This window comes from Diceros bicornis, chromosome 7 (genome assembly GCF_020826845.1).
Source record: "Diceros bicornis minor isolate mBicDic1 chromosome 7, mDicBic1.mat.cur, whole genome shotgun sequence".
In the NCBI taxonomy this organism is placed as follows: domain Eukaryota; kingdom Metazoa; phylum Chordata; class Mammalia; order Perissodactyla; family Rhinocerotidae; genus Diceros; species Diceros bicornis.
In genome coordinates, this window is record NC_080746.1 from 61693204 (window position 1) to 61719572 (window position 26369).

Sequence of the window (26369 nt, forward strand, 5' to 3'; positions counted from 1 at the left end):
TCACTCATCAACTCTTTTCTCCTCCTGAGATTCCAGTCTCATTCCTCTGCACTTTCTGTTCTGCAGTGCCTCTTTTTCTATCTGCACCCTGTGTAACAGCACCCAGTCAATGCATGAACCCTAAGCCATTTGGTGCTGGGGCCATCTGCCAATATATGGACACTCGGGGATAGCCTTTTGTGGCTTCTTTTGTCTCTGCAAAACAAACACTCTTTGTCTTCTGTAAGGCAGCTTGACATCATGTTTGTGCGTTCATCCTCCAGCAGAACTCACAGCAAGATCTGTACTATTCTGGTGGCACAGATCAATCTATTGAGTCTGAATTGGAGAAGAAAGCTGCTACCCACCAATTATAACGTTCCCTGGTAAACGTGTGGACAAGGAGGAGTTGTAAACATGGAATGAGGGATTTCCTCAGCAATAGCCAGAACACTGGGGACCCAGCAGATTTTAATTGAGCCCTCTTGGGTTCATCCACGCCTAATATTTCTGAAAACCTTTCAACAACTTTCAGAAATTTCCTTTCTTTCCTCTTTTCTCTTTCCCAACAGGCTACATGCAGAGAAAGTAAATTGCACAAGTTTCTTTTAATAAACTGAGTTCCTTTTCTGCTGTCCTCATTTGCAAAACATCTAAAGTCCTCTTAAATGTAGACATGTTCCTCTGCCAATGAATTCTATTTAAATAAATATCGTTGTGTCCTTTCATTTGACTAAGACAGTTCTGGAAAGAAAAATCTGTATTCATAATTGCTCTTTTATCACACTTTTACCTCTCTTTTTCCTGTAGTCTCATTCTTCAGTTTTCTATTTCATTGAAGATAGTTTTGTAAATTCAGTAATATTCTCAGAACGACCATTTAGAATGGACATTTCTAAATCCTACTACATTGAGCTCTGAGCCAGTTGTTGAAAATTCAACTAATTTTTCTCCCTCCCTCCCTTTATACTTTACTCTCTCTTCTCTTTTCTTCCTCTCTTCCTTCCCAAAGCAGTTGTTATATGCCTCATATGTTAAGAAATTTTGCCAGGTGATCTTGATGGAAAGAAAAAGAATGATATATGTATGCCTTCAGATTTTTAGAAATTTGGGAAGATGAGTTAGAGCATCTTTTTTTTTTTTTGTGAGGAAGATCAGCCCTGAGCTAACATCTGCCAATCCTTCCTCATTTTGCTGAGGAAGACCGGCCCTGGGCCAACATCCGTGCCCATCTTCCTCCACTTTATATGGGATGCCGCCACAGCATGGCCCAACAAGCGGTGCGTTGGTGCGCACCCGGAATCCGAACCAGTGAACCCTGGGCCACCACGGCGGAGCGCGTGCACCCAACGGCTTGCGCCACCAGGATGGCCCCAAGTTAGAGCATCTTTTATCATGAGAACAAATGACAAATTCTAAGAAAAAGTTTGCACATGGTATCTTTCTCCTTGACATGTTTCACCTGATTTCCTGACTTTCTTGTACGCAGCTAACCTTAAGAGGTACTTGAGGCAATGTTGGGACATTGGCAATTTTAGGAAAAATACATTCAGTGAGATGGAGGAGGGCATTCACAATGGATGTCAGGAGAATAAGAGATAAAGATGAATAGACAAGCGATGCTAAATACTCTTTCCAGATTTTTCTCTGTAAAGTCATGTGAAACAATGGTACTGAATAGTGTTGAATGGAACTGATTCAGAGGTCAGATTGGCATTTGAGCTAATCTTCAGCTTGTCCTTGTGTCACCAACAAACAATTTAAACTACTTTACTATTTTGGCTCGCTCCCCTTCTTCTCTTCTACTGATTGTATTTAAATTTTGGTGCTTCCCGAAGTTCTAACCTGGGTCCTTTTCACCCTCAAACTATGCAGTTTTGCTTGTAATTCTACCTACTGAACTGTCTCTAATGGCTCCATTTAGCTCCAGGAAGGGTGAACAGTGTTTTTTCCACTTCTAACATTTGGAAATACCTTCGTAACTAGATCAATACCTATGTAGTTTTTTTCTATCTTTCTTCATTACTTCCTACCTTTCTTCCTTTCTTCCTACCTTTATTTCTACTTTGCTTGCTTTCTTTTTCTTTCTTCCTCCTTCCTTCCTTCCCTTCTTCCTTCCTCCCTCTCTTTTTCTCTTTCTTTTTCTTTCTTACTTTTATTATTTCTTTTTTTCTTTGCTTCTTTCATTTTTTTTCCTTTCTTTTTTTCATTAGGCCACTGATGCTCTTCAGAGTAAAGGGGCATCAATTCTAACTTGTTTACCAAAAGTATAGGTATATATTCGTTATGAAACATGCTCAAACTGGCAATCTAGGCCTTTAGCCGACTAAAATGAATTAGATCTATCTTCTCTTACTTTAACAACATATAATAATTAAGAGACTCACATTAAGAGACTCACACATCAGTGATTGCCACATTCACTGACAAATCATAGGGAATAAAGAGTCAAGACATTAATGCCCACATATAAAGTCAATTGATTCTCAAAAACAATGTCAGGGTAATTCAGTGGAGAAAGAATAATCTTTTCCAAAACAATGCCAAAACAACTGAATATTCTTTTTAAAAAATTAGCATTGTTCCTAAACAAAAATTAACTTGAAATGGATTATAGATCTAACTGTAAGATCTAAAATTATAAAACTGCTAGAAGAAAACAACATTTTTCTATGATCCTATATTAGACAAAGATTTCTTAGAAAGGACCAAGAAGTATAAAAGAATAAAAATGAATCAATAAACTAGAATTTATTAAAATAAAAAACACTGGTTCTGCAAAGATACTGTTAAGAAGATTAAAATAAAGCCACAGACTGGGAGAAATATTTGTAAAACATACATCTAGTCAATTATTTGTATCCACAATATATACAAACATTTACAACAATAAAAATGACAAGCAATTTAATTCTAAAATTTTTGTTTATTAACTCATGAAGTCTTTTGCGCATCATGCGACGATATCAGCAGCACAGGAGAGAACATAATTCTAAAGTTTGGATTATCATCACAAACTGAAAAACCTCGATAAAGAAAAACTAGCTTAAGTACCTATGGAGCCCAAAATATTAGATATATTTAGAGGTATTTAGGAATATTTCCAGCACTATGTGCAAAAGATTTGAAGTTACTTCACAAACACGCAATAAAACACACAAATGGGACATAAGCACATGAAAACAGTCTCAGCATCTTTAGTCGATAGAGAATGCAAATTAAAATCACAATGAGATGAAACCACACACCAACTAAGAGAGATGAAATTTACAGACTGAGTTTGCCAATTATTGGTGATAATAAGGAACATCTAGAACTCTCATACACTGCTGATAGGAGTGTAAAATTGGCCACTTTAGAAAGCAGTTTGAAATTTGGCTTAAAAGTTAACCTTACACATAGCATAGGGCCCTGCAATCTCACTCATAGTATTTATCCAACGGAAATAAAAATGTGAGCCTATGCAAGATTTTTACTGAAATAATCATAAGACTGTTGTTCATAATAGCCTAAAATTTTGGATATGTGGTTTCTTTCGAAAATACGGTAACATTGGACTTTATTCCTAAAAGATAAAAGTTGGCTAGAACTGCATAATTCTACCTTCTTCCTATGGGGAAAAATCTCTTATTTACTTCAGTCTTCACTAGTCTCTATTGTTTAATGTCTAGTCTGTTTCAATTTGTAATAGTCAAGTGAATTTCTGACATAGTATTTCTTCTTTTCCTGTTAGAAATTGATGGAGTACTTGCACTTATACATAGAATAATCAATAAATAAGAGACTGGCTCTATTTAATTGTAATGATTCCAGTTTCATAGGAAGAATAGTACTGACTGAATGGGAGATATAACAGATAACAGGAAGAATAGTTTGAGACGTCACATCGTACTCAGAGATTTCTATCTCATCAGGCTATACTCTGATGACAAGACAGCAGATTAACTGTAAACCTGAGTGACACATTGCTGCTGTTTATCAGTATTTCTTGGTTTCCTTCTCTTCCATTCTCTTCTTTACATCTATAAATGTGTGACTTTTAAATGTGCTTTGCAAAATTGAATGTGAGAAGTATTGATGTGTCACTTATAGGTGAATGCAACAAAATTCTGGTATTTCTTTGCTATATTTTTTTCTTTATATGCAGTGCCTCATCTAAGAGCTTCATATTTACATGGTTAAGAGGCTCTGCCAACTTCTCTTTGTGATAGTTGTATGGAGCATAACTCCACCCTCAACCCTCCACCACGTTGTAAACGTAGCATGAGAGAGAGAGAAATTTTCTGTTTTAAACCACTGAGATTGAGGGCTATTTGTTACTGCAGCATAAACTTGTCTAAACTGCTGTGTACAACAACAATGAGGAGATGAGGCAGATTCTTGGTGAGATACCAAGAGGAGATTCATCCCATCACATCTAGGAACCAAACTCAGAGTGAATAATATGTCATATAAAGCAATAAATAACATTTAGTTGCTGTTTTTAACATTTCTTTGTCATAACAATGAGAAACAAATTTTGACCCACATGATCTTCATGATATTTCTGATGGTGAGGGGGTTAAGTAAACGACAATCACTTAGTACCTAGACTGGTGTCAAGTGGAGACTCATTTTATAAAAATCCTCTTGAAGAAACATTTAGATATCATCATTACATGACTAGAATTAGAGAAAACAGAGGTGAGAAAATTATGTCCTTATGAATCTGAAAGAAGAAAATGGTTTATATAATTGCTTGATAATCTTCTGACTCCAATTTTGAAACTGGATTTGAATTTTTATGTTATGGGACCACTCATAATATGGTTGATTAAAGAATGAGTTTTTTTTAATGTGGACCATTAGCCCTGAGCTAACATCCACTGCCATTCCTCCTCTTTTTGCTGAGGAAGACTGGCCCTGGGCTAACATCGGTGCCCATCTTCCTCTACTTTATAAGGGACGCCACCACAGCGTGGTTTGACAAGCAGAGCATCAGTCCACACCCGGGATCCGAACCTGAGAACCCTGGGCCACCGAAGTGGAGGGTGCAAACTTAACCGCTATGCCACCGGGCCAGCCCTAAAGAATGAGTTTTTGAATTGGATTGTCTAGTTTTGAATCCAGATTCAGCCACTGACTAACTGTGATTTGGGGCATGATCCTTGACTTCTCTCTGTTTCAATTTCCATATTTGTACCATGTAGATAACGTTGATAATGGCTTCATATATTTGTTCTGTGGATTAAATTATCTTAATCTATGTCAATCACTTAGTATGGTACATTGTATAGAGATTTGTCAAATAAATTTATGACTTCAATTATTGATGTTATTGAGCTTAAAATTAGGATATTGAGATATTACTACCAGGCATTGTGAAATTTATTCTGGAAATATTAAATTATTATGTGATTCAGTTATTTGAGCTTGGAACACTTCTTCTTCCATATATCCTTCTCATTTAGAAAATATGTAAATAATCCTTTTGTGAGAATGCATGCTTATCATATACAAATTTTGGTAAAATTTTCCTAAGTATTTATTTTCCCATTTCTTCATTCCATATATATTTATCATTAAATATGTCATGTACTATGTAAGTCATGACCATGCAGATAAATTAGACGTGTGATCCATGTGGAGGAAGCAGTTACAAAAAGAAAAATGGGGGTTAATATGATACTTGTTATGAAAGCTTAGGAGGGGTATAGAAAAAAACAAGGCAAATGCCCAAAGTGTTTTAACTAAAGGATACACCTAACTAAATTCTAAAAGCTGAATAGCAGTTAGGCAAGCAAAGAAGTACAAGTTTTTACATACATAGTCAAAGGAACGGTATACAGATGCATCAAGCAGCTTATTTTCTGTAGAAAAATGCATGAAATTTAAAGTATTCTGAAAACAAATACATAATATATGGAGGTGAGAGACTGTTTTAAATTTAGAATGCAAACTTTAGAAAATTTCTGAAGCAGGAAACATATAAGAACTGCTAATAAAATAAAGATGGAATATATATTTTATTTCTCATAAATTCTTGTGAAAGATTGACAATGGGCATAAATAATAACTAATAGAGAAATGAGGTCATATTTGAGAATTTTTGGAGATAATCACTAGGAGTTGGTGATTGAGGTGGTGTACAGTATTGACCAATCAGAAGCAAATGACTATCTTTATGGGTAGGTCAACTGAGTGAACAATTGCACACTATTCTGAATTGAGAATATTTTCAAGAAGAGTGCCTTTAAAACACTTTTTTTTTATGTCTCTGAGAAATTATTTACTTAACATTTTAAAAACTTTTATTGAAGTCTAACATACAAACAGAATTACATGTTGCACAGCTTAAATAATTTTCACAAGGTAGACATAAATACGTACCACCTCATTGAGGAATACAGTGTTACTTGCACCTTAGAAGCCACCTCCTCCCCCCCCATTCCCATATAGTTGTTAAAGTCAAAAACAAAGAGAAACCAACCTTGAAAGTTCCCTGACCAGACAAAACCAGTTTAGCCATGCAAACAAAGCTTTATTTAGCTTATTTTTCAAGACCAACTTGTCCTGGGTCATTTTTTGTTTATGCATCTGGAAATCATAGGGAAAATTTGAACTGTTTTCCAAGGTTGATATAAGGTGACCACTGACCAATTCCCTATCATTTAAGAAAATTCTAATATTATAACCTGTCACTGTGAAAAATAAACTGTCAGTGATTTCTCACCATATAAGCTGCTTTATAACAATATACCTCTGAGCCTCATTCCGCCTTTTGATTTGAGTGATCCTGGTTTACAAACTGTCTTTGAGTGTATACCCAATAAACTTTTACTAGTTACTATTGCAACGATTCATCGGTTTTACTTCTGTTATTTCTGAGCTACTGACATAGTCATAACATCTTCAAGGGAAATGACTATCCTCAATTCTTTTTTAAATGTAGGAGGAAAAACAAATAACATAAAATCAACCTTCTTAATAAAATCATAAATGTACTGTGCAGTATCATTAACTTTATGCACATTGTTGTACAGCAGATCTCTACAACTTTTTCATCTTGCATGACTGAATCTCTATACCCATAGTAAAACAACTCTCTTCATCTCACTCCCATCTCCTGGTAAGTACCATTCTACTTTTTGTTTCTGTGAAATTCACTTCTTAAAATACCTCATATAAGTGGAATCATGCTTCTCTAATTGGCTATCACTTAACGTCCTAAAGATTCATCTATATTGTAGAGTATGACAGAATTGCTCTTTTTTATGGCTGAATAATGTTCCATTGTACGCATATCACACATTGTCTTTATTTATTCATCCTTTCATGGTTATTTAGGTTGTTTCCACCTATTGGCTATTGAGAATAATGCTGCAATGAATGTGGGAATGCATATCGCTTTGAGATCTTGTTTTCAATTCTTTTGGATAAATATATGAATAATATGGTATTTCTATTTTTAATTTTTTGAGGAAACTCCACTTTACTTTCCATCATGGCTGCACCAGAAAACATTTCCACTAACAGTGCAGAAGGGTTCTGATTTCTCCATTTTCTTGCCAACACTTGTTACGTGTTACTTGCTTTTTTTGCTTTATTTATTTATTTATTTTTTATAATGGCCATCCTAACATTAAGATACAAGGTATCTCATTTTGGGTTTGATTTGCATTTCCCTGATGATTAGGGATGTTTAGCATCTTTTCATATATTTGTTGATCATTTGTATGTCTTCTTTGGTGAAATGTCTATTTAAGTTCTTTGTGCAGTTTTTAACCAGGTTTTGTATTTGTTTTTTGCTATTAAATTGTAGTACTTCTTTACATATGTTTTACGTTAACCCTCTCTCAGATATATGTTTTGCAAATATTTACTCCCATTCTATAGACTGTCTTTTCACTCTGTTGATTGTTTCCTATGCTGTACAGAAGCTTTTTAGCTTGATGTTGTCCCATTTCTCTATTTCTGTTTTTGTTGCTTGTTCTTTTGGTGTCACATCCAAGAAATGATTGCCAAGACCATTGTTAGGAAGATTTCTCTCTATGATTTCTCCTAGGAGTTTTATAATTTCAAGTTTTATGTTTAAGTCTTTAATTTATTTTGAGTGGAATTTGTGTATGGTGCAAAGTAAGTGTCCAATTTCATTCTTTCCCGGTGGATATTCGGTTTTCATAACGCCATATGTTGAAGAGACTCTCTTTTCTCAATTGTGTAGCCCTAGAACCATTGTAAAGACCTTTTGATGTTATATGCATGGGTTTATTTCTGGGCTTTCTATTTTGTTCTATTGGTCTCATATGTCTGTCTTTATGCCAGTGGCATATGTTTGTGATTGCTGTAGCTTTGTAATACGTTTTGAAGTCAAGAAGTGTGTACTTGTACACACTTGTTCTTTATTCTCAAGATTGTTTTGGCTACTCAGGGTAATTTCTGGTTCTATAAGAATTTTAGGATTGTTTATTCAATTTTGCAAAAGATTTACTTGGAATTTTGACAGGGATTGTGTTGAATCTATAGACTACTTTGAATAGTAAGAACATTTTAAGAATTTTAATTCTTCCAATCCATGAACATGAGATTTTTTCGTCTTTATTTGTGTATGGTTTAATTTCTTTTGGAAATGTTTTGTAGTTTTAGGATGCAAGTATTTTGACTCCACGGTTAAGTTTGTTCCCAAGACTTATTCTTTTTGATGCTGTTGTGAATGGGATTAATTTTTTTAGTTTCCTTTTCATACTGTTTGTTTTTAGCATACAGAAACACAACTATTTTTTTGCAGGTTGATTTTGTATCTTGCAATTTTGTAGAATTTGTTTATTAGTTCTAACAATTTGCTTTGTGGAATCAGGATTTACTACATATAAGATCATGTCATCTGTGCATAGAGGTAATTTTACTTCTTTCTTTATCTTAGATGCCTTTTATTTATTTTTCTTGCCAAATTGCTCTAGCTAGGACAAGCAGCTTTATGTTACATACAAGTGACATGAGTGAGGATTCTTGTCTTGTTCCTGATCTTAGGGGAAAAATATTGTCTTACTTTTTACCATTGAGTGTGATGTTAGCTGTGGGCTTCTCAGCTATGGCTTTATTATACTGAAGTACATTCCTTCTATACCTAATTTGTTGAGAGTTTTTATCATGAAATGATGTTGAACTTTGTCAAATGATTTTTCTGCTTCTATTGAGATCACCATATGACTTTTTTCCTTCATTCTGTTAATACAGTGTATCACATTTATGGATTTGTGTGTGCTGAACCAACCCAGCAGCCTAGGTATGAATCATACTTAGGCATGGTGTATGATCCTTTTAATGTGTTCTTGAATTCAGTTTGTTTGTATGTTGTTAAGGATTTTTTTTTTAATTTTTTGTTTATTGCAGTAACATTGGTTTATAACTTTGTAAAAGTTTCAGGTGTACATCATTGTACTTCTATTTCTGCATAGATTACATCATGTTCACCACCAAAATACTAATTACAACCCATCACCACACACATGTACCAAATTATCCCTTTCACCCTCCTCCCTCCCCCCTTCCCCTCTGGTAACCACCAATCCAATCTCTGTCCCTATGTGTTTGTTTATTGTTGTTATTATCTACTACTTAATGAAGGAAATCATACGGTATTTGACCTTCTCCCTCTGACTTATTTCACTTTGCATTATACCCTCAATGTCCATCCATGTTGTCACAAATGGCTGGATTTCATCGTTTCTTATGGCTGAGTAGTATTCCATTGTGTATATATACCACAGCTTCTTTATCCATTCGTCCCTTGATAGGCACTTAGGTTGCTTCCAAGTCTTGGCTATTGTGAATAACGCTGCAATGAACACAGGGGTGCATGTACCTTTGCAAATAGGATTTTTGTATCTAGGTTCATCATGGATATTGGTCTGTAATATTCTTTTCTTGTAATGCCTTGTTTTCATGGTAATTCGGGTCTCATAAATGAGTTTGGAAGATTTCCCTCTTCAATTTTTTGGAAGAGATTGAGAAGATTTGGAGTCAAGTCTTTAAATGCTTGGTAGAATTCACTGTTGAATCCATCTTGTCCTGTGTGTTTATTTGTTGGGTGGTTTTGATTGCTTATTCAATTGTCTTGTAAGTTATAGACACGTTCAGATTTTCTATTCCTTCATGATCCAGTCTTGGCAGATTGTATGTATCTAGGAATTTATTCATTTCTTGTAGGTTATCCACTTTGTTGGCTTATAATTGTTCATCATAGTCTCTTATGATTCTTTGTGTTTCTGTGGCATCAGTTGTAATATCTCCTCTTTCCATTGTGATTTTATTTACTTGAATCATCTCCCCTTTTTTTAGTTTGGCTAAAGGATTGTCAACTGTGTTAATCTTTTCAAAAATCAAATCTTTCTTCTGCTGATTTTTTCTATTGTACTCTATACTCTATTTTGTTTATTTCTGCTCTACTGTTTCTTCATCTTCTGCTAATTTGGGCTTAGCTCATTTTTTCTTTTTCTAATTCCTTGATGCAAAGTTAGATTATTTTTTGAAATTTTTCTTTCTTTTTTAATATAGGCATTTATTGCTATAAACATCTGTCTTAGTACTGCTTTTGTTGCATCCATTATGGTTTAGTATGCTGTGTTTCATTTCATTAGTCTCAAGAGATTTTCCAACAACCCTTTTGATTTCTTCTTTGAGCTATGACCCATCAATTGTTTGAGAGTGCCTTAATTTCCACATATTTGTGTGAATATTCTAGTTTTTCTTCTGATATTGCTTTCTACTTTCACTATAGTGCAATCAGAAAACAGGTTTCGTATTATTTCAACCTTCTTACATTTTTACAATGTGTTCTGTGACCATATATGTGATCTATCCTGGAAAATGTTTCCTGTGTGCCTGAAAAAAATGTGTATTCTGATGCTGTTGGGTGGAACGTTCTGTATTTGTCAGTTAAGTCTATTTGGTCTATAGTGTTCAAGTCCTCAGGTTCCCATTGACTTTCTGTCTGGATGTCTGGATCCATTATTGAAAGTCAAGCATTGAACTCTCCTACTTTTTTTGTGTTGTTGTCTATTTCTCCCTTCATTTGTATTAATATTTGCTTGATATATTTGGGTGATTGGATATAGGACACATATGTTTCTAATTATTATATTTTCCTGGTGAATTCATCTTTTAAATATTATATAATGTTTTTCTTTGCTTTTTGTGACAGTTTTGACTAAAAATCTGTTTTGGCTGATAGAATTATGGCGACTCATGCTTTCTTTTGTTTACCATTGTCATGAAATATCTTTTTCTGTCCTTCACTTTCAGCCTATGTGTTTCCTTAAATCTAAAGTGAATCTTGTGTAGAAAACGTATACTTGGATTATTTTTTTTCATTCAGCCACTTATATCTTTTACGTATGTTAACTATTCGTTAACATGCGGTTTTATTCCTTTTGTCAATGTGTTTATCATTCTTATTTCGTATAGTTCATGTTTACATAAATTTTATTAAAAACCAAGGACATTCTGACAAATTTCTTTCTTCTTCATTCAATAAGAAGTCTTTTTCCAAAATTATCTTCTATCTCTACATCTTGAATGACATGTTCTCTTTCTTTTTTTGTAGTCACATGTTTTCTCAGGTTATTTCTTTCTCTGACTATACATTAGTCCAAAATTAGAGATCCAAACATTTCTCTCTGTCTCGTTGGTTCTTTTCAAAAATCATCTTTTTGATCTTGAAGGCTGATTGAAGAAAATTGATACCTGATGTCTATCAATGCAGCATCCTGAAAGAGGATGAAGTTGTGTGGGCAGAGGAGCAGCAAAGAGTGAAGAAAGACCTGAAGTCTCTGTTTTAGGAGTCAGTTTCTCATACTCTAGGTTTATGTTTGGCTCATACTTTATTTCATGATTAAGTAATGATTCATTCAACTAGTCTTCTTTGTTTACCTTAATAATATTGGATTTAACTCTCTACTATGTAGATTTCTGTACTATGATGTTGAATTATTACCTTATAGTCTCCAGATGTTTTGCTTTTGAATACCATTGATAAGCAGCAGGGAAATGTTTAAATTGTTTAGTATTCAATGTCAATTTTACTGAGATTCTAAGAAGTTTCAGTCATCATCCTGTGTATTGTTGATACAAGTGTAAATAAGACACAGATCCTATACTCTAGATCCCTGCATTAGGCAATCTCCAAATGCAGTGGAACTTATTTGTCTATGTGTTCGATTCTAGAGCACGAACCTCCAAATCTAGGTAAAAGTAAAATGGGGTAAAATCCTTAAAATGTGTAGCTTTGAAAAGGTGTTTTCTATTTAAGTATAGATCACATTTTTGTTTCCTAAAAACGTATATTTTTGAATATGCCTAATTCTTTTCTTATCAATCTTTTTAGTGCATTTTTTCCTATACAAATTAGTCAATGTTTACAGATTTTGGTTTGCATCATATGCTTTTTGTATTGACGATATTGGTATTATCGATTTTATATTACTTTCATATTCATCTATATTTCAGAGAAAGTAGACAAAAGTAGATAATTGATTCGAAATTTGTCAAAATATAGATTTACAAGCAGATATTGGAAAATGAGACATAGCCAGAATTAGAGCTGTGAGTTGGGTTAGCAGTTGAGAATATTGATGTGTGACATAGACCTTGGAAGTTACCTGGAATCAAGTGTTGTTTTCTGCAATTTTGTTTCTATGTAGGTCTAAGAGTTGCAGAAAGGAAGCTCTAGGTTTAAATGGAGGGGACAAAAATAGAATAACGGAAAAAATTTAAATCTCAGCATGAGAGTTTTGTCCTTTGTATGAGTAGGAAACCAAAATTCTTAAGTATTTTGTTGATTTGTTAAATACCTCCTTCAATATGAGAATCTGATATTTAAAGACTTGTTTTTTGTGTGTAGACATTTGTAGAAGATATAACTTTACCATATTCAAGTTGCTACTTTGAACCAACCTAAAATCTCTATAGAAAGAGTCACTAATGATCGAGATGTTTTTTGGAGAAAAACATTTTCAGGACATGGTTGTGGATTTGTTTGGTCTTCATAGACAATAGGGTTGAGAAAAGGTGGGACTAGGAGGTAAAAATTTGATAGAAGGATATGAACACATGGTGGTATGTATGAACCAAACCTATGGGTGAAGAAAGAGAAGAAGGCAAGGAGGTAGAACTGTAGGAAGACACAAATGTGGGCAATGCATGTATTAAAGGCCTTGAACTGTGCCTCTTTCTGGGGCAGTCGAAAGACAGTGATAAAGATTTGAACATAGGACAAGGTGATAAAGATTATGTCAAACCCTAAGATGGTGAAGGCAACAAATAGACCATATATCTTGTTGAGCCAAATATCTTCAATAGCCAGCTTCACAATGGCCATGTGCTCACAATAAGAGTGGGAGATGATTGTAGTTCGGTAGAGTTTAAGACGACATTTGATAAGTGGCAGGCATGGCGCTACAAGAATGGCAGCCCTGAGTGTCACCCCAACTCCAATGTAAGTTAAGAGTTGTTGAGAGAAAACGGTGGCGTGTCTCAAGGGGTCACAGATGGCCACATAGCGATCTAGGGCCATCGCCAATAACACACCTGATTCAATTCCCTGGAATGAGTGAATAAGCCACATTTGTAGAAGGCAAGCTTCAGAAGAAATCTCTGGCAAATGAAACCAGAAGACACCTAACATTTGGGGAAGAATACAGGTGCTAAGTGCAATGTCTGTGGCCCCCAACATGGCCAAAAATATGTACATGGGTTTATGGAGGCTGTTTTCATATTTGATTATAACTAAAATTAAGGAATTCCCAATCACAGCAGTGAGGTACATGATACAGAATGGAATCCCAATCCAACACTGTACTGACTCCAGGCCAGGAATCCCCATGAGTGTTAGTACAGAGGGCATGAAGACTGAGCCATTGAATATGAACATGGTGATTTTGTCAGAAGAATCAAAGAATGATAATCTTGTTTCACCTTCTATTCCCTGTCAAGACTTCATGAATTAAAAATAAGAAGAAATTAATTTCTTTTAGCAAGATATACTTTAGTTAGTTCAGGAGTATGTCATCTTATCTTTATTTATTCTGAAGTATATTTGCCTTACAACAATTTGTAAGTTTAAGGTGCAAAACTTTTTGATTTGACACATCATATATTTCAATACGATTGCCATTGTAGTGTTAGGTAGCACTTTTCTCATGTCACATAATTATCTTTTCTTTTTTTTGTTGGAATAACTAAAATCTAGTCTCTCAGCAAATTTGAGGGTTATAATACAATGCTGTTGTCTATAGTCACTATCAATTTTTTTTTTATGTTCTAGTTTTACTCTTAAAGCACATAACTCTAATCTCCCCATCCCTCTGTCCCTGGTAACAACCATTTTACTCTCTGTTTATCATTTTAAGATTTCCACATATAAGTGATATTATATAGTATTTGTCTTTCTCCGTCTGAATTATCTTACTTAGTATAATGTCAGAGTCCATTATTAATGTAGCAAATGGCAGGATTTCCTTCTTTCTCATGGTTAGATAAACTTATCATCTGGGCAATACAAATCAAAATCTCAATGAGATATTACCTCACACATGTTAGAATGGCTATCATTAAGAAGATAAAAGATAAGTGTTGGCGAGGATATGGAGAAAAGGGAACTCTTGTACACTGTTGGTGGAAATGTAAATTTGTTCATCCACTATGGAAATTCATCAAAAAATTAAAAACAGATACTCTATGATCCAGTAATTCCACTTCTGAATAGATATTCAAAGGAAATGAAAAAAGAATAGTGAAGATATATCTGCACTCTCATGTTTACTGCAGCATTATTCACAATAGCCAAGATATGGAAACAACCTTATAGCCCATCAATGGATGAATGGATAAAAAAGATGTAGTATATATATACAATGGAATGTGACCTATTTTATTCTTTCCATTCCCACTACTCTTCTCCTATCTTCTATTTCTTTTCACAAAGTTATTGTAACACCAACCATCAAGTTCTATGTTTCAACATGCCTTAATCATTTTCAAAGAGCAACATTAAATGGATTAGATGGCTTTTTTCTGATCCACAACTACTGGGCCAAGCAGATTCCCTTTATTTTGTGTTTGCTACTCATCACTTGTGCTTTTTTGTGACCTGCCAATTGGAATTAGGAAAAGAATCATTTAATGCAAAATAAAGATATTTCAAGAACTAAACTTCATGTAGGCTGCACATAAAGGTTCCACTCTGGTGGTAGACCACTTTGCTAATCATAATCAGAAGATAAGTTTGAGCAGAATATTTTTCCATTTTGTAGCTCAGTAGCTTGTCTTCTTAGGTTAGTCTCTTCACATCGTGGTCCCTCTCCAATAGACGCAGAATTCTTTCAACAAAATTTTTCAAAATTTCGGTGTTTTTCCAAAACCCAATCACACATTGTGCAATTTTTCCTACTTATTATCTGTGAAATAAATCATTTATTTTTAATTCATAGCTGTGTTCCTTGGCTGTCCCTTACTATGTCTTGCTATTTGCACATCTGTTTTATTTAATTTCAAGTGCCAATTTATGTCCTTTGTTCTTTTCTCTCCCCATCAGTAACCATTACTACATACCTAAGCCTGAACAATCATTTATTGTTAAGTATTTGTAATAATGTAGACTATCCGTGAAATGTAGTTTTTTGTTACTTATACCCTTATGCTTCTTATATTCACTCTAAATACAATGATTTCAATGAAGGCAAACATTTTCTTCTATACATTGTTTTTCATAGGACTAGATCCATCCTATTCTTTGTCTCTGCCCTTCATTGGTCTCTAAAACACATGACACTACAGTCTTCAAGGCCTCCTATGAGAGGTTTCGCCTTATCATTTTCAAAGCCCTCGAGGGATTTTTTACCTGATGATTCCTTACACCCTTTATTTATCACTTCTTCAAGAAAATATTTCCTCCCCAGAATATGCAAAATATTAATTTACAAGTCATATTTACTTTTGTTTAGTAATTTCCAATCCAATTTTCTGAAACCATTTCATCGATGTATAAATCAGATAAAGACAATGAGGAAGACCTAAAACAACAGATTGGGAAAGTAGAAAAATCTCACAATCATGTCTTCTCCATCATCCTCAAGTTTTTTTCCCTGATAAACTTTGATTATCTCTGAGGCATCTAAGGTTACCTAGAACACACCTCAGGCCAATTGTGGGAGAATTTGCCTCTTTTGCTTAAAACTTATTCAACTCTGAGCAAGGCTTTCTTTTCTGAGACTTCTTATTCTGAAACACTTCTTTTTAGCAAATAAACAATGTGCCAAACTAGATCTTCTTCAAATCAGAAGGTAGCATTAGTACACACAAATTAAAAGTTTATTACCTAATGATTTTATTCAACACACGTTTGTTAAGTATCCACTATGTTCCAAATATTTGTTGAAGCAATTGAGGAACAAGTTAAATTTACTTATCCCATATTTTTGAAGTACCTACATTATACAAAGTATTTGGAATTTAAAACTAGCATCTATCGTTTATTAAACATGTATTATGTCATTCACCTTCATAAGATCCTTAAATATTTTAGATTATTTTATCTTCCTTATCTTATGATATTGACACCATTGCCTTATTATATTAATGAAACACTAAGACGTTGTTATGGGTAAATCTACCTGGATCCAAATTCCATGGCATAGTGACCAAGACAGAAGAAAAAAAATTATGTCCTCTGATATTTTATAATTATATTTCAATAAAGATTATGAGATACATATAAGAGTGTCCCTAAATCAGGCTGGGCTGTGCAAAAATGTACAAAAGATTTTAATCAGTTTGAGTGTGTTTAGATTCTGATAGAAACAACTCCCCTAATACCTTCTTATTCATCAAATAGGCATAACACATATATTATATACATATTTATTAGATGCTATGTGTCTGATATAACACCATGATTGCAAAATCATGTCATCCATATATTGGCTAACATTCTGTGTGATTTGGCACAAAAGTGTATGCTCTTGCCTTTACCAGGAATATTAATTTGGGATATTTAATATGGCCACATAAGTAATAGTTGACCTGGAAAATCCTTAGAGGATAACATGCAAACTGAATTGCAACAGGAGTATGTATTGTGAGTAATCTGAAGAATGGAGCAAAAAGAGAAGAAAGCAAGTAAACAAAGAAGCAAGTGTATAAAATTGAAAACACTGTCTTCAGTCTAAGAACCATTCATTGTGTGAAGAAAGTAGTTACCTTTCTTCCTGATAATTTTACATTCCAACTTCATAAAGTCTAACTGATGTTATTCTAAGGCAGGTTATTCAAATCTCACCATAAGTGACATTTTAGATCAGATAATTTTTTTTTTTTTTTTTGGTAAGGAAGATCAGCCCTGAGCTAACATCTGTGCCAATCCTCCTCTTTTTGCTGAGGAAGACTGGCCCTGAGCTAACATCCCTGTTGATCTTCCTCCGCTTTATATGGCATGCCGCCACAGCATGGCCTGACAAGTGGGTGCGTCGGTATGCACCCGGGATCCAAACCCTGGCTGCCAGCAGCGGAGCTCGAGCACTTAACTGCTACCCTACGGGGCCAGCCCCTCAGATATATTTTTTGTTTGGGGTAATTCTCTGTACTGTAGGAGGTTTAGCAGCATCCCTTGCACCTACCCATTAGATGCCAGTCGCTCTCTCTTATCATGACTACCAAAAATGTCTTCAGTCATTGTCAAATGTCCACTGGATGAGTAGGGGGAGGTACATGATCCCTGGTTGTTAACCATTGTTCTACAGTCTTACATTGGGGAAAAAATAATTTTTAATTCATAAGAATTAACATTTACGTACCTGAAAGTAAATTGGCTATCAGGGAGAATACTTCTTCAGTAGGTACTAGCCAGATAAAGGAGATTGGAGAAGGGCATTCCAAAAGAAATAGTTTGTACAAAATCGCAGAAGCATGAACCATCAGTGCGAATCAATAAATAGTTTTCACTTATAAATTGTTTCATAAACAGAAATGATGATTTTTGAGGCTAATGAAAAGTGAAGGTTAGCAAATGTGAAGTTACTATTTTAAGCCAAATAATTTTAAATTTTTAGGTGGAAAATTGGTCTTTTGCCTTTTATAAAATTCAATCTGCTAGCAGCTTGATGAATGGCTTGAAGGGATGAAAGCTAAGCATTAGAAGATCAAGTTAGATGGATATTTATGATAGTTCATAGGAGATAACAGAGTGATTTGGCAATATCAGAGGAATATTAAGGAGTCAAAATCTATGAGACTCACTGACTTGATGTAGGGAAGTTGAGAGAGATGAGGCTAAAGATGTTCTTGGGTTAGGAGTTGATGCACCAGATGACAAAAGACAAGGTAGAAGCAAATTTGTGTGTACATTTATGTAGATATTTAGAAGAGGGAGGAAAGATATCTTAAACTCTTGAAATTCATAAGCCAGGGAAACAATCATGAATCTCATGTATAGCATCAACCCAGAACCATTAGTGTTACTTAAAAATCCAATTCTGACCCAGGTTGATTCCCAGAATCTAAAAGAACTAAGGGATTTAGGATCTAAATCCACATTCCCTTCAATCTTGGGAATCTTTACCGTCTATAAAATTTCTGATATTCATCCATGGTTCTCTGCCTCAAGCCCTCCAGTGATAGAGAACACTGTTTTCTGAAACAGTTTGCCACACTTCAGGACAGCCCTAAATATCACGTCGGTTTTTATTTTGAGCTTCTAACCACCTTGCACTTAATTTCTCGTAAAAGTCGTAGGTCTACATTCCAAAGACACACCTAAACCAAGTTTCACAGCAGTTAATTACACAGGATCTGAAGTCAGTCAAGAGAGTTTAAATCCTGGATGCCACTACTTAGCTTGGCATGCTCTTCAGCTGGTTATAAAACTTCTAATTGTCTCAATTTCTTTGTTGCTAAAACAATGTTAATGGATAAACATACATTACAGGATGACTGTGAGGATTAAATTATCTAATCTATTTGAAATATTAGAAATAAACATAAAGTGTATTGTTCTGTCAAAAAGTGCTAGCTAATAATACTTAGAAGTTTATTCTCTCCTTCCCATGTATAATTTCAGATATTTGATGAGCATTTCACTTGAATAAGCATTTTCCCTGAAAAACTTGGAAGGCATCATTTTATCTGAATCTTTCTCAATTTAAACATATATAATTTCCTGAGCTTTTAACAAATAAGCTTTCCATTCATTTATTAGCCCAGATCATTCTCTAGAGGTCCTCCTATTTGCCAACCTCACTTTAAAATTGTCATCCATTGTGTCATTAACTGATTCAGAAATGTTATGAAACAAAATTTTATACTGTTTGAACACACAACTACTGTAAGATTCTATTTCTTTTTTGTCATTCTGGCATCATATTGGATTGCATGAAATACGTGTTCTCTTTGAAACCAGTCCTCCATTTCCCCACACTCAGTGCAGAATCTCAAGCCCAGAGACTTACCAGGGATCATCTGTGGTAATACATGTAGAAGCCAGAGGGTGGATCTTTTTGATGTTTCAGTTAGTGAAGGATGAGTGTTTTGTACTATAGGACACACCTGGTGGATTGGTTTTGACCATTCCCTAGTGAGTTTTTAGGTTCACCTGGGACAAGGGTGAAAAAGGAGGCAAAATATGGTTCAGAACTTAGAAGAGTCATTGTCTAATAGTGGTTCTGCATCTGAAAAACATTCTCAAACTCTGGTTTCTCTTTGGGACTGAGAACCAAAGTTGACTTCCTTTTAAACATTCCTGAGAGAAGAAAATGTTCCTCTACAACACAAAAGAAGTCACTGACACCATTTACAAAAATAATTAGCCAGTAAAGGGAAATAAAAATTCTAGAGATATTCAGGCTAATCAGCGTATATATGCTGACAGAACAATAAAAGGAATATTTCTGTAATCTAATTCCAGTCAGGGAAGCTCTTATTTCTTATTTAATCCTATGAAAGGGGCTGACTGTGGAAAGTTTACCTCAGAGCCTCCATCACCTTCACTTTCTGAACTTATTCCACATGAACTTTGGTGACACTATTCTTTCCTTTATCCAAACCACCTCTCAACAAAATGTCCCAGTCATGTTCAGAATTCTGATGAAATGATTATATGTATTTTCAAAGTTTTTAGTATCAGCCCCATATCTCTATGAACTTTCCAGCTGGGGTCTATTATTCATGGCAGTATTAATTTAGTTGAAAAAAGCATTTGTGCCTTACAAAAGGGATTTTAAGCTTTGATATCAAGAAGAAGAAGAGAAAAGACTTCCATTATCTTTGTAGAAAAGGTCTAACAAGGCTGGATTACCTGCATCTAGGAGACCTGATAACCTTACTTGGAGTCATACTGTTTTTGTCCTGTGTCATTGGGTCTGCCTCTATTTAGTAGACCTGTCTTTTTGCACTAAAAGACTCTCTGACTACATCTTGTCATTAAACTGCCTTAAAATTATATTCATCTCAGAAAAACCAATGGTATAGGATTCAAGATTGAGGGCAGTTATGTGCTGGTGCCAAATCCTACTGGCTTAGGAGAGACGTTTGTGTGCTTCTCAGCTCTGTATTCAGTGACTTCATGTTGGTAGACTGACATCAGCCATAGCTACAGTATCTACACCAGGAAAACAAACATATAATGCATATTATAGTGCCAACCACTCACCAAAACATAAGCAGATGGACCCAAAAGAAAATGAAATATTTTCAGGTAAAAAAGGTGAATATTTTTCACATAGAATTTTAAGTATACAAATGTGAGATCATCAGGTTACAATATCTATAAATAATTTTTTATGTAGAGTTTAACTAATAATATAGACCTATTGAGTGACTCCCAGGATACCTTTGGAAAAACGTTTGAACTTCAAGGATTTATAATGCTATTTAATGTTAGAGAGCAAAATGTTCTTAGATACTGTTTAGTTAAAACCCGTTAGAACTATGTGAGTATAAGATGCTTTGGAAAAGAAGTGACTCCTTATTCTGGTGACAGATATAGTTCCTTAGAACTCCAAATATTAAATAGAAATAGTTGACTTCATAAGCATTTTAATGGAAATGCATTTCTCTGTGAAATGTAATAGGAAATATAAAGAGAAATTTTCAGAAAAGGCTTTTATTTCTGCATGTTTTCCAGAGAAAACCAGACACAAAGCATTTAATTTTTAAATATAACAGCATTAGAAATGGGAGTTGAATACCTTTTGATATTGATAAATATTGATAAAATTTATCAGGTGAGATGAAATATGTGTAAATAAAGTATGGAAAATATAAAATAGAAGGGCCTTGGCATGTCAATATTATCTGTGAAATTGTCTAAATTAAGATTTTAGTCCTTACCCAGCAGAGAGGACAGGTATCATGAAAAAGCTTACTTGCCTAGAGTCCTGACTGCCAGGTGCAAGAGCAAACTCAGAGAACATCCAGGCAATGGAACATTATTCAGACGTAAAAAGTCAAATTGATAGAGACAGAAAGTAGATTAGTGGTTGCCATAGACTGGGAACAGGACAGAATGAGGAGTGACTGCTAAGAGGAATGGGACATTCTTATTGGGGTGATAAAAAAATGTTCTGGAATTAGATAGTAGTGATGGTTACACAATTTTTGAATATGCTAAAAACCAGAGACTTGTACACTTTAAACGGTGAATTTTATGGTATGTAAAATGTATCTCAATTTTAAAAAAAAATTCTGTTTTGGGGTTCAGTGATTTTCTCTTGAGATTGGTCAAGTCAGATGTTGAAATTCTGTAGTGAATTTTTTCAATTCAGATATTTTATCCTTCAGCGCCAAAATTTGTTTGATTTTTTAAATATTTTCCATCTCTGTTAATATTCTTATTTTGTTCAGGTGTTGTTTTCCTTAGCTTATTCAGTGTTTTTGTGATGGTTATTTCAGTTCTTAGTCAGCTAATTCGTATATCTCTGATTCTTGAACGTTGACTTCTGGAGATTTATTTTATTTCCCTGATTGAGCCAGGGTTTCCTGTTTCTCCATGTGCCTTGTGACTGTGTGTTTGGATCTATGCATTTGAAAAACAGCCACGTCCTCCCATCTTTATGGACTGACTTTGTACTGGGAACAACCTTCACCAATCAGCCTGGCCAGAGATTCTGGGGGCCTCTCAAATGTTTCTTTGGATGTGTCTTATCTGGATTTGTGCATGTATATTCCCAAGGAGAGAGATCAGAGATTTCTTTCCTCAGAAGCTCATAATCTTCTCCATCTGGTGTCTGTGTGGTACTACAGGTTCTCTGGAGCAGCAGAAAGCCACCCAGCTCTTCTATTCTTTGCAGTCCCCAGGCTTCTAGAGTATGCCAGGTCCCATCAGTGCTTCAAGAGAGCTGAGACAGAAACCAGCACCTAGAGCAGCCCCCCCAAAAATTCGCATCCTTGGACAGGTGCTCCAATACTTTCCCTCCCAAAGGAGAAGCAAAATGTTGGGGATTTCTTCAGCTCCTTATGCACTGAATTGTAAAGGAGGAGGACTAGGGAGAGTGAGTGCATGCCAGTCCAAACCATTGCTTTTGTTTTTAGTGGCTCCCAACCAGGCACCCTTTGCTATCAGGCCTATTGTTGAGTGGGTATCTCTGTGGGAGTAAGAAGGGTTTGTGGCTTTCTACTTTGCTTCTTGTTCATATTGTCCCTCCTTTTATTCTTTTCTTTTTTTTTTCTCTTTCAATTTAACCTGTCTTGATTTTTGTAACGATGCATGCATTTCTTTCAACAAACTCAATTTTTTGTTGTTGATGATAAAAATAATGGGCAGTTCTATCTTAGTCAACTCAGGCTGCCCTAACAAAATACTGTGACTAGATAACTTAAACAACAGAAAAATATTTTGTCACAGTTCTGGAGTCTAGATTTCCATGATGAAGGTGCCATAATGGTCAGTTTCTGGTGAGAGCTCTCTTTCTGGCTTGTGAATGTCCACCTTCATGCTGTGTCCTCACAAGGCAGGTAAAGAAAGAGAAAGCTCTCTAGTGTCTCTTCTTATGAGGTCACTAATCCTATCTTGTGGGTCCCAGTTTCATGACATCATCTAAAGCTAATTATCCCTCAAAGGTTCCATCTCCCATTACATCACATTGGAAGATAGGGATTAATATATGAATTTTAGGGGGACACTTTTCAGTCCATACCAAGTACCTACATTACTTTCTCAGAGGTGCCTCTTCACATAAAATAACTGAATTAAAATAAAAGTGTTTTGCTATTAACAAAAATTTGCTATTAACAAAAAAATCATTTTTACTTAAATGCTGTAAAAGATGATTTTGCTTTCTAATTTTTATTTCAGGGAAACTATTTTCTTTTATTCTAGTTCTACTACAAAAAATTGGTGAGAGGCATAAACATTTAGACATGAGAGGCCTTTCTTAGTATTAAATTTGTTTTTGTGTGAAATTTTGTGACCATACTCTTTGCGACATTCTCATTTGTAGAAGCATCATAAAAAGATATATGAATTTTGAAAAACTATTGGTCTCGGTGGTGCCTATGGACAAAGCAACTTAGATAAATGTCACATGGTAATGTGATTTTAATAAAAAAGGAAAATTACACCAGAAATGATGTGGTGCTTAGTAAAGAAAATCACATTGCGAAGCACAGCCTAGCAACGGAGAACAGAGCCATCCAGCGTGTGGGCAGTGTGTGCAATAAAAGGTGAAATTACTTATCACAAGGTAGTCTGTCAAGTATTTTCTTAAAAATCCCCTTCTCCTCTTCCATGTTTTTCCCTTCTTCTCTTCCTTCTAAAGGCTTTAAAATAATTCATGGTTTATAATGCTATTAGGATGTGATGTATAAATTAATGACAACTATTTAAGAACAATGTAAGCTCTGCATTTGCATTATCCTGTATGATCCTGGTAGCTACTCATGAGACACTATTTTGGGGATGATTGCACAGAGGCTCAGAAAGTTCTGCAACTTGCTTAAGTTCACAGAGTTAATATGCGTTGGCGATGGATTATCAGCTCAGGCATTTGACTCTGAATCCCATGCTTTTTATCACTATGTTAGAGTTACTTTTTTCAAATATAAGTATTTATTGTTCAGGGGCAGTCCTCAGATATTCAAGTAGAACTTGACCTGCATTGGGCCCTTCTCTCATCTGTATTGACTACTCTTATTCTTAGACATAGGCTGACTCCATCTCAAATAACCTTGTCAAAGAGCCCCATATATTCGCTCACTGTGAGAAACTGGTTATACTGTTTCTCTATCCAGATGAATTAGAGTTGTTCACATCTGAGGTTCTCTGCAAACAGCAAATTTGTAACTGTAAAACATCAGGTATCAAAAGTAAATTGTTTACATATTTCGATGTGGAACCTTTGTGGAACAGACCTCCAAATGACTAAAATCTTTTGTTTGAAGATATGTTTCTGGTGAGGTTGAAGGAAATGAGTTTCCTTTTTGCAAGGCCCTGGGAGACTGGGAGGATTTCTGGCACAGAGAGGTCCAATATGGACTTCATGTGTACACTGCTTATGTAGAGGCTGCTACATCAAGAGAAGCCACCAGGACCAAATTGAAATCAGCCTAAACTAGAGGTAGAGCAGAGACCCCTTGCAACCAACATTGTGGAGACAAAAAAATAAGGAGAATTTTGTTATCCTATCTACATTCCCATCTTGTCTTCTAATACAGAGTAGCAAATACTAGAAGGAAGAAAAGAAGGTGTCTCAGAGACAACCTTCACCCTTCTCCTCTACTTCAAACACTACAGGTTGGGTGGAGTGGGGGAAGGAGGTAAGAGAGGAGAAGAGTCCTCTTGAGTCAAGTATGAAATTCAAGTTTTAAAAAAACCAAGCAGCATCCAGTCTTATTCAGTGGAAAAATGTTCTGGTAACTGACAATGACCATGGAATCATCCAAAGACATTGTTATGGTAGAGATTACCTAGTTGGAGAAGTAAATCTGACCCAGTAATGTTGCTGGGGATAGTCAGGAGAAAATAGTCATTGTGTAATTAAACTCAAACAAAAATTGAGACTCCTCAATCAGTAGGTTGATCTATATGCGAATTGTTTGTCCCAGCAAGTTCCTGTGTAATATTCTTTATGGATAAGTTTTCTCTTACTTCTTATGTTATCTAGACCACAGCTGTCCAACAGAACTTTCTGTGAATATAAAAATGCTCTGTATGTGAGCAGTTCAAGGTAGTACCCACTAGACACATGTGACCATTGACCACTGGAAATGTGGCTTATAAGAGACTGAGGAACTGAACTCTTTATTTTAATTTAATTAATTTTCATCTAAATTTAAATAGTATCATGTGTTTACTAGCTACAATGTTAAACAGCCTTAGTCTATATTCTCAAAAAAAATTGTTTAGAGACAATAGTGAAGGTAAGGAAAGTTCTATGTTAACAGGCGTATTTCTTTCCTGCAAGTTAATTTATTTATTTATTAAAATGCAGTGTAGAAGCATCAGCATATATTAAATTTACCAGTACTTATTTTAATCCAATTTAAAGAAAAACTTACAGTTTATAAAATGTCACATGTTTAAATATCCATTTGATAAATTAATATTGTAGAGATAATTAAATGTTTGGATTTTGCTCCTCAAAAGATTTAACCATAGAAAACCATTCTGAAAGATCTTATTTCCACGAGTAGCTTTCCAGAAATATTTGCTTTGACCTTTAAGTAAAATTAAAAGCAATCATTTCTTCATTAAATTGATTCTGTTTCCCAATACTGCTGTCTTTCAGGTAGAGGGTTCCTATCGAAGAATGGCTCAGTTGAGGAGTTGAAAAAGCCAATATGAGTCAGGTACCTTTCTAGTGCATATGGATTCTTCATAATTTTCCTGCCAGATTCAAGGTGGATAGGATGGTGTTCTGATTCATTTCAGATATAAGAGAGCTATGTTCTATGTTCTCTTTTTATCAAGACAAACCAATAATCAATTTATTGTTAATTTTAGATTCATTCAATGCATATCATATTGTTAAGGCAAAAAGAAAGGCAAACAGAATTTCTTATACTGATGATGTGCTGGTAGTATCATGGATTAGGAGAGGCTCTCCATCATGATTGCCTGCTACATTTAAGAGAGACAAAATAGGTTTTTTGGCTGAATAATTTCAACATTCAGATAGTGATTATCTTTAATATCTTTACCCAACAACTTGTCTGTACATTTTGTCATGAACTCCTTCTGGTTAGCTCTACAGGGAACACTGCTGCTGCAAATCAATTACTGTCAGCGGAGGCCCCAACTGGCTGCCTGCAGGAAGTGTTCTGCCAGGAGACTGGCTGCCACAGTGTTTTCGTATTTTTGACTCTTGTTCTTTCTTCATACTGAAAGTTTTGAAGAATTTAGACTGCTTATTATCTTGAATAGCCAT

The 26369-nt window shown here is 34.9% G+C and overlaps 1 protein-coding gene across 1 annotated transcript; it reads right to left on the reverse strand.

Moving 5' to 3' along the window:
* Window positions 1–26369, reverse strand: LOC131409070 (olfactory receptor 52A5-like). Its single transcript, XM_058546267.1, has 4 exons — window positions 26223–26369; window positions 13003–13942; window positions 7367–7388; window positions 1–88 (listed from the first exon to the last, which is right to left on the reverse strand). Exons 1-4 carry the CDS (start codon window positions 26367–26369, stop codon window positions 1–3), a joined length of 1197 nt encoding a protein of 398 aa, XP_058402250.1.

Coding starts and splice junctions, on each gene's coding strand:
- LOC131409070 (XM_058546267.1), bottom strand. CDS start 26,369: ATGGCTATTCAAGATAATAAGCAGTCTAAATTCTTCAAAACTTTCAGT. Junction 7,389..13,002: donor TCTCAACCCTATTGTCTATG/AAGACCAAACAA, acceptor ATTTATCCAAAA/GAATTGAAAACAAGATCTCA. Junction 89..7,366: donor ATTGAAAACAAGATCTCAAA/GCGATATGCATT, acceptor GCTGTTACACAG/GGTGCAGATAGAAAAAGAGG.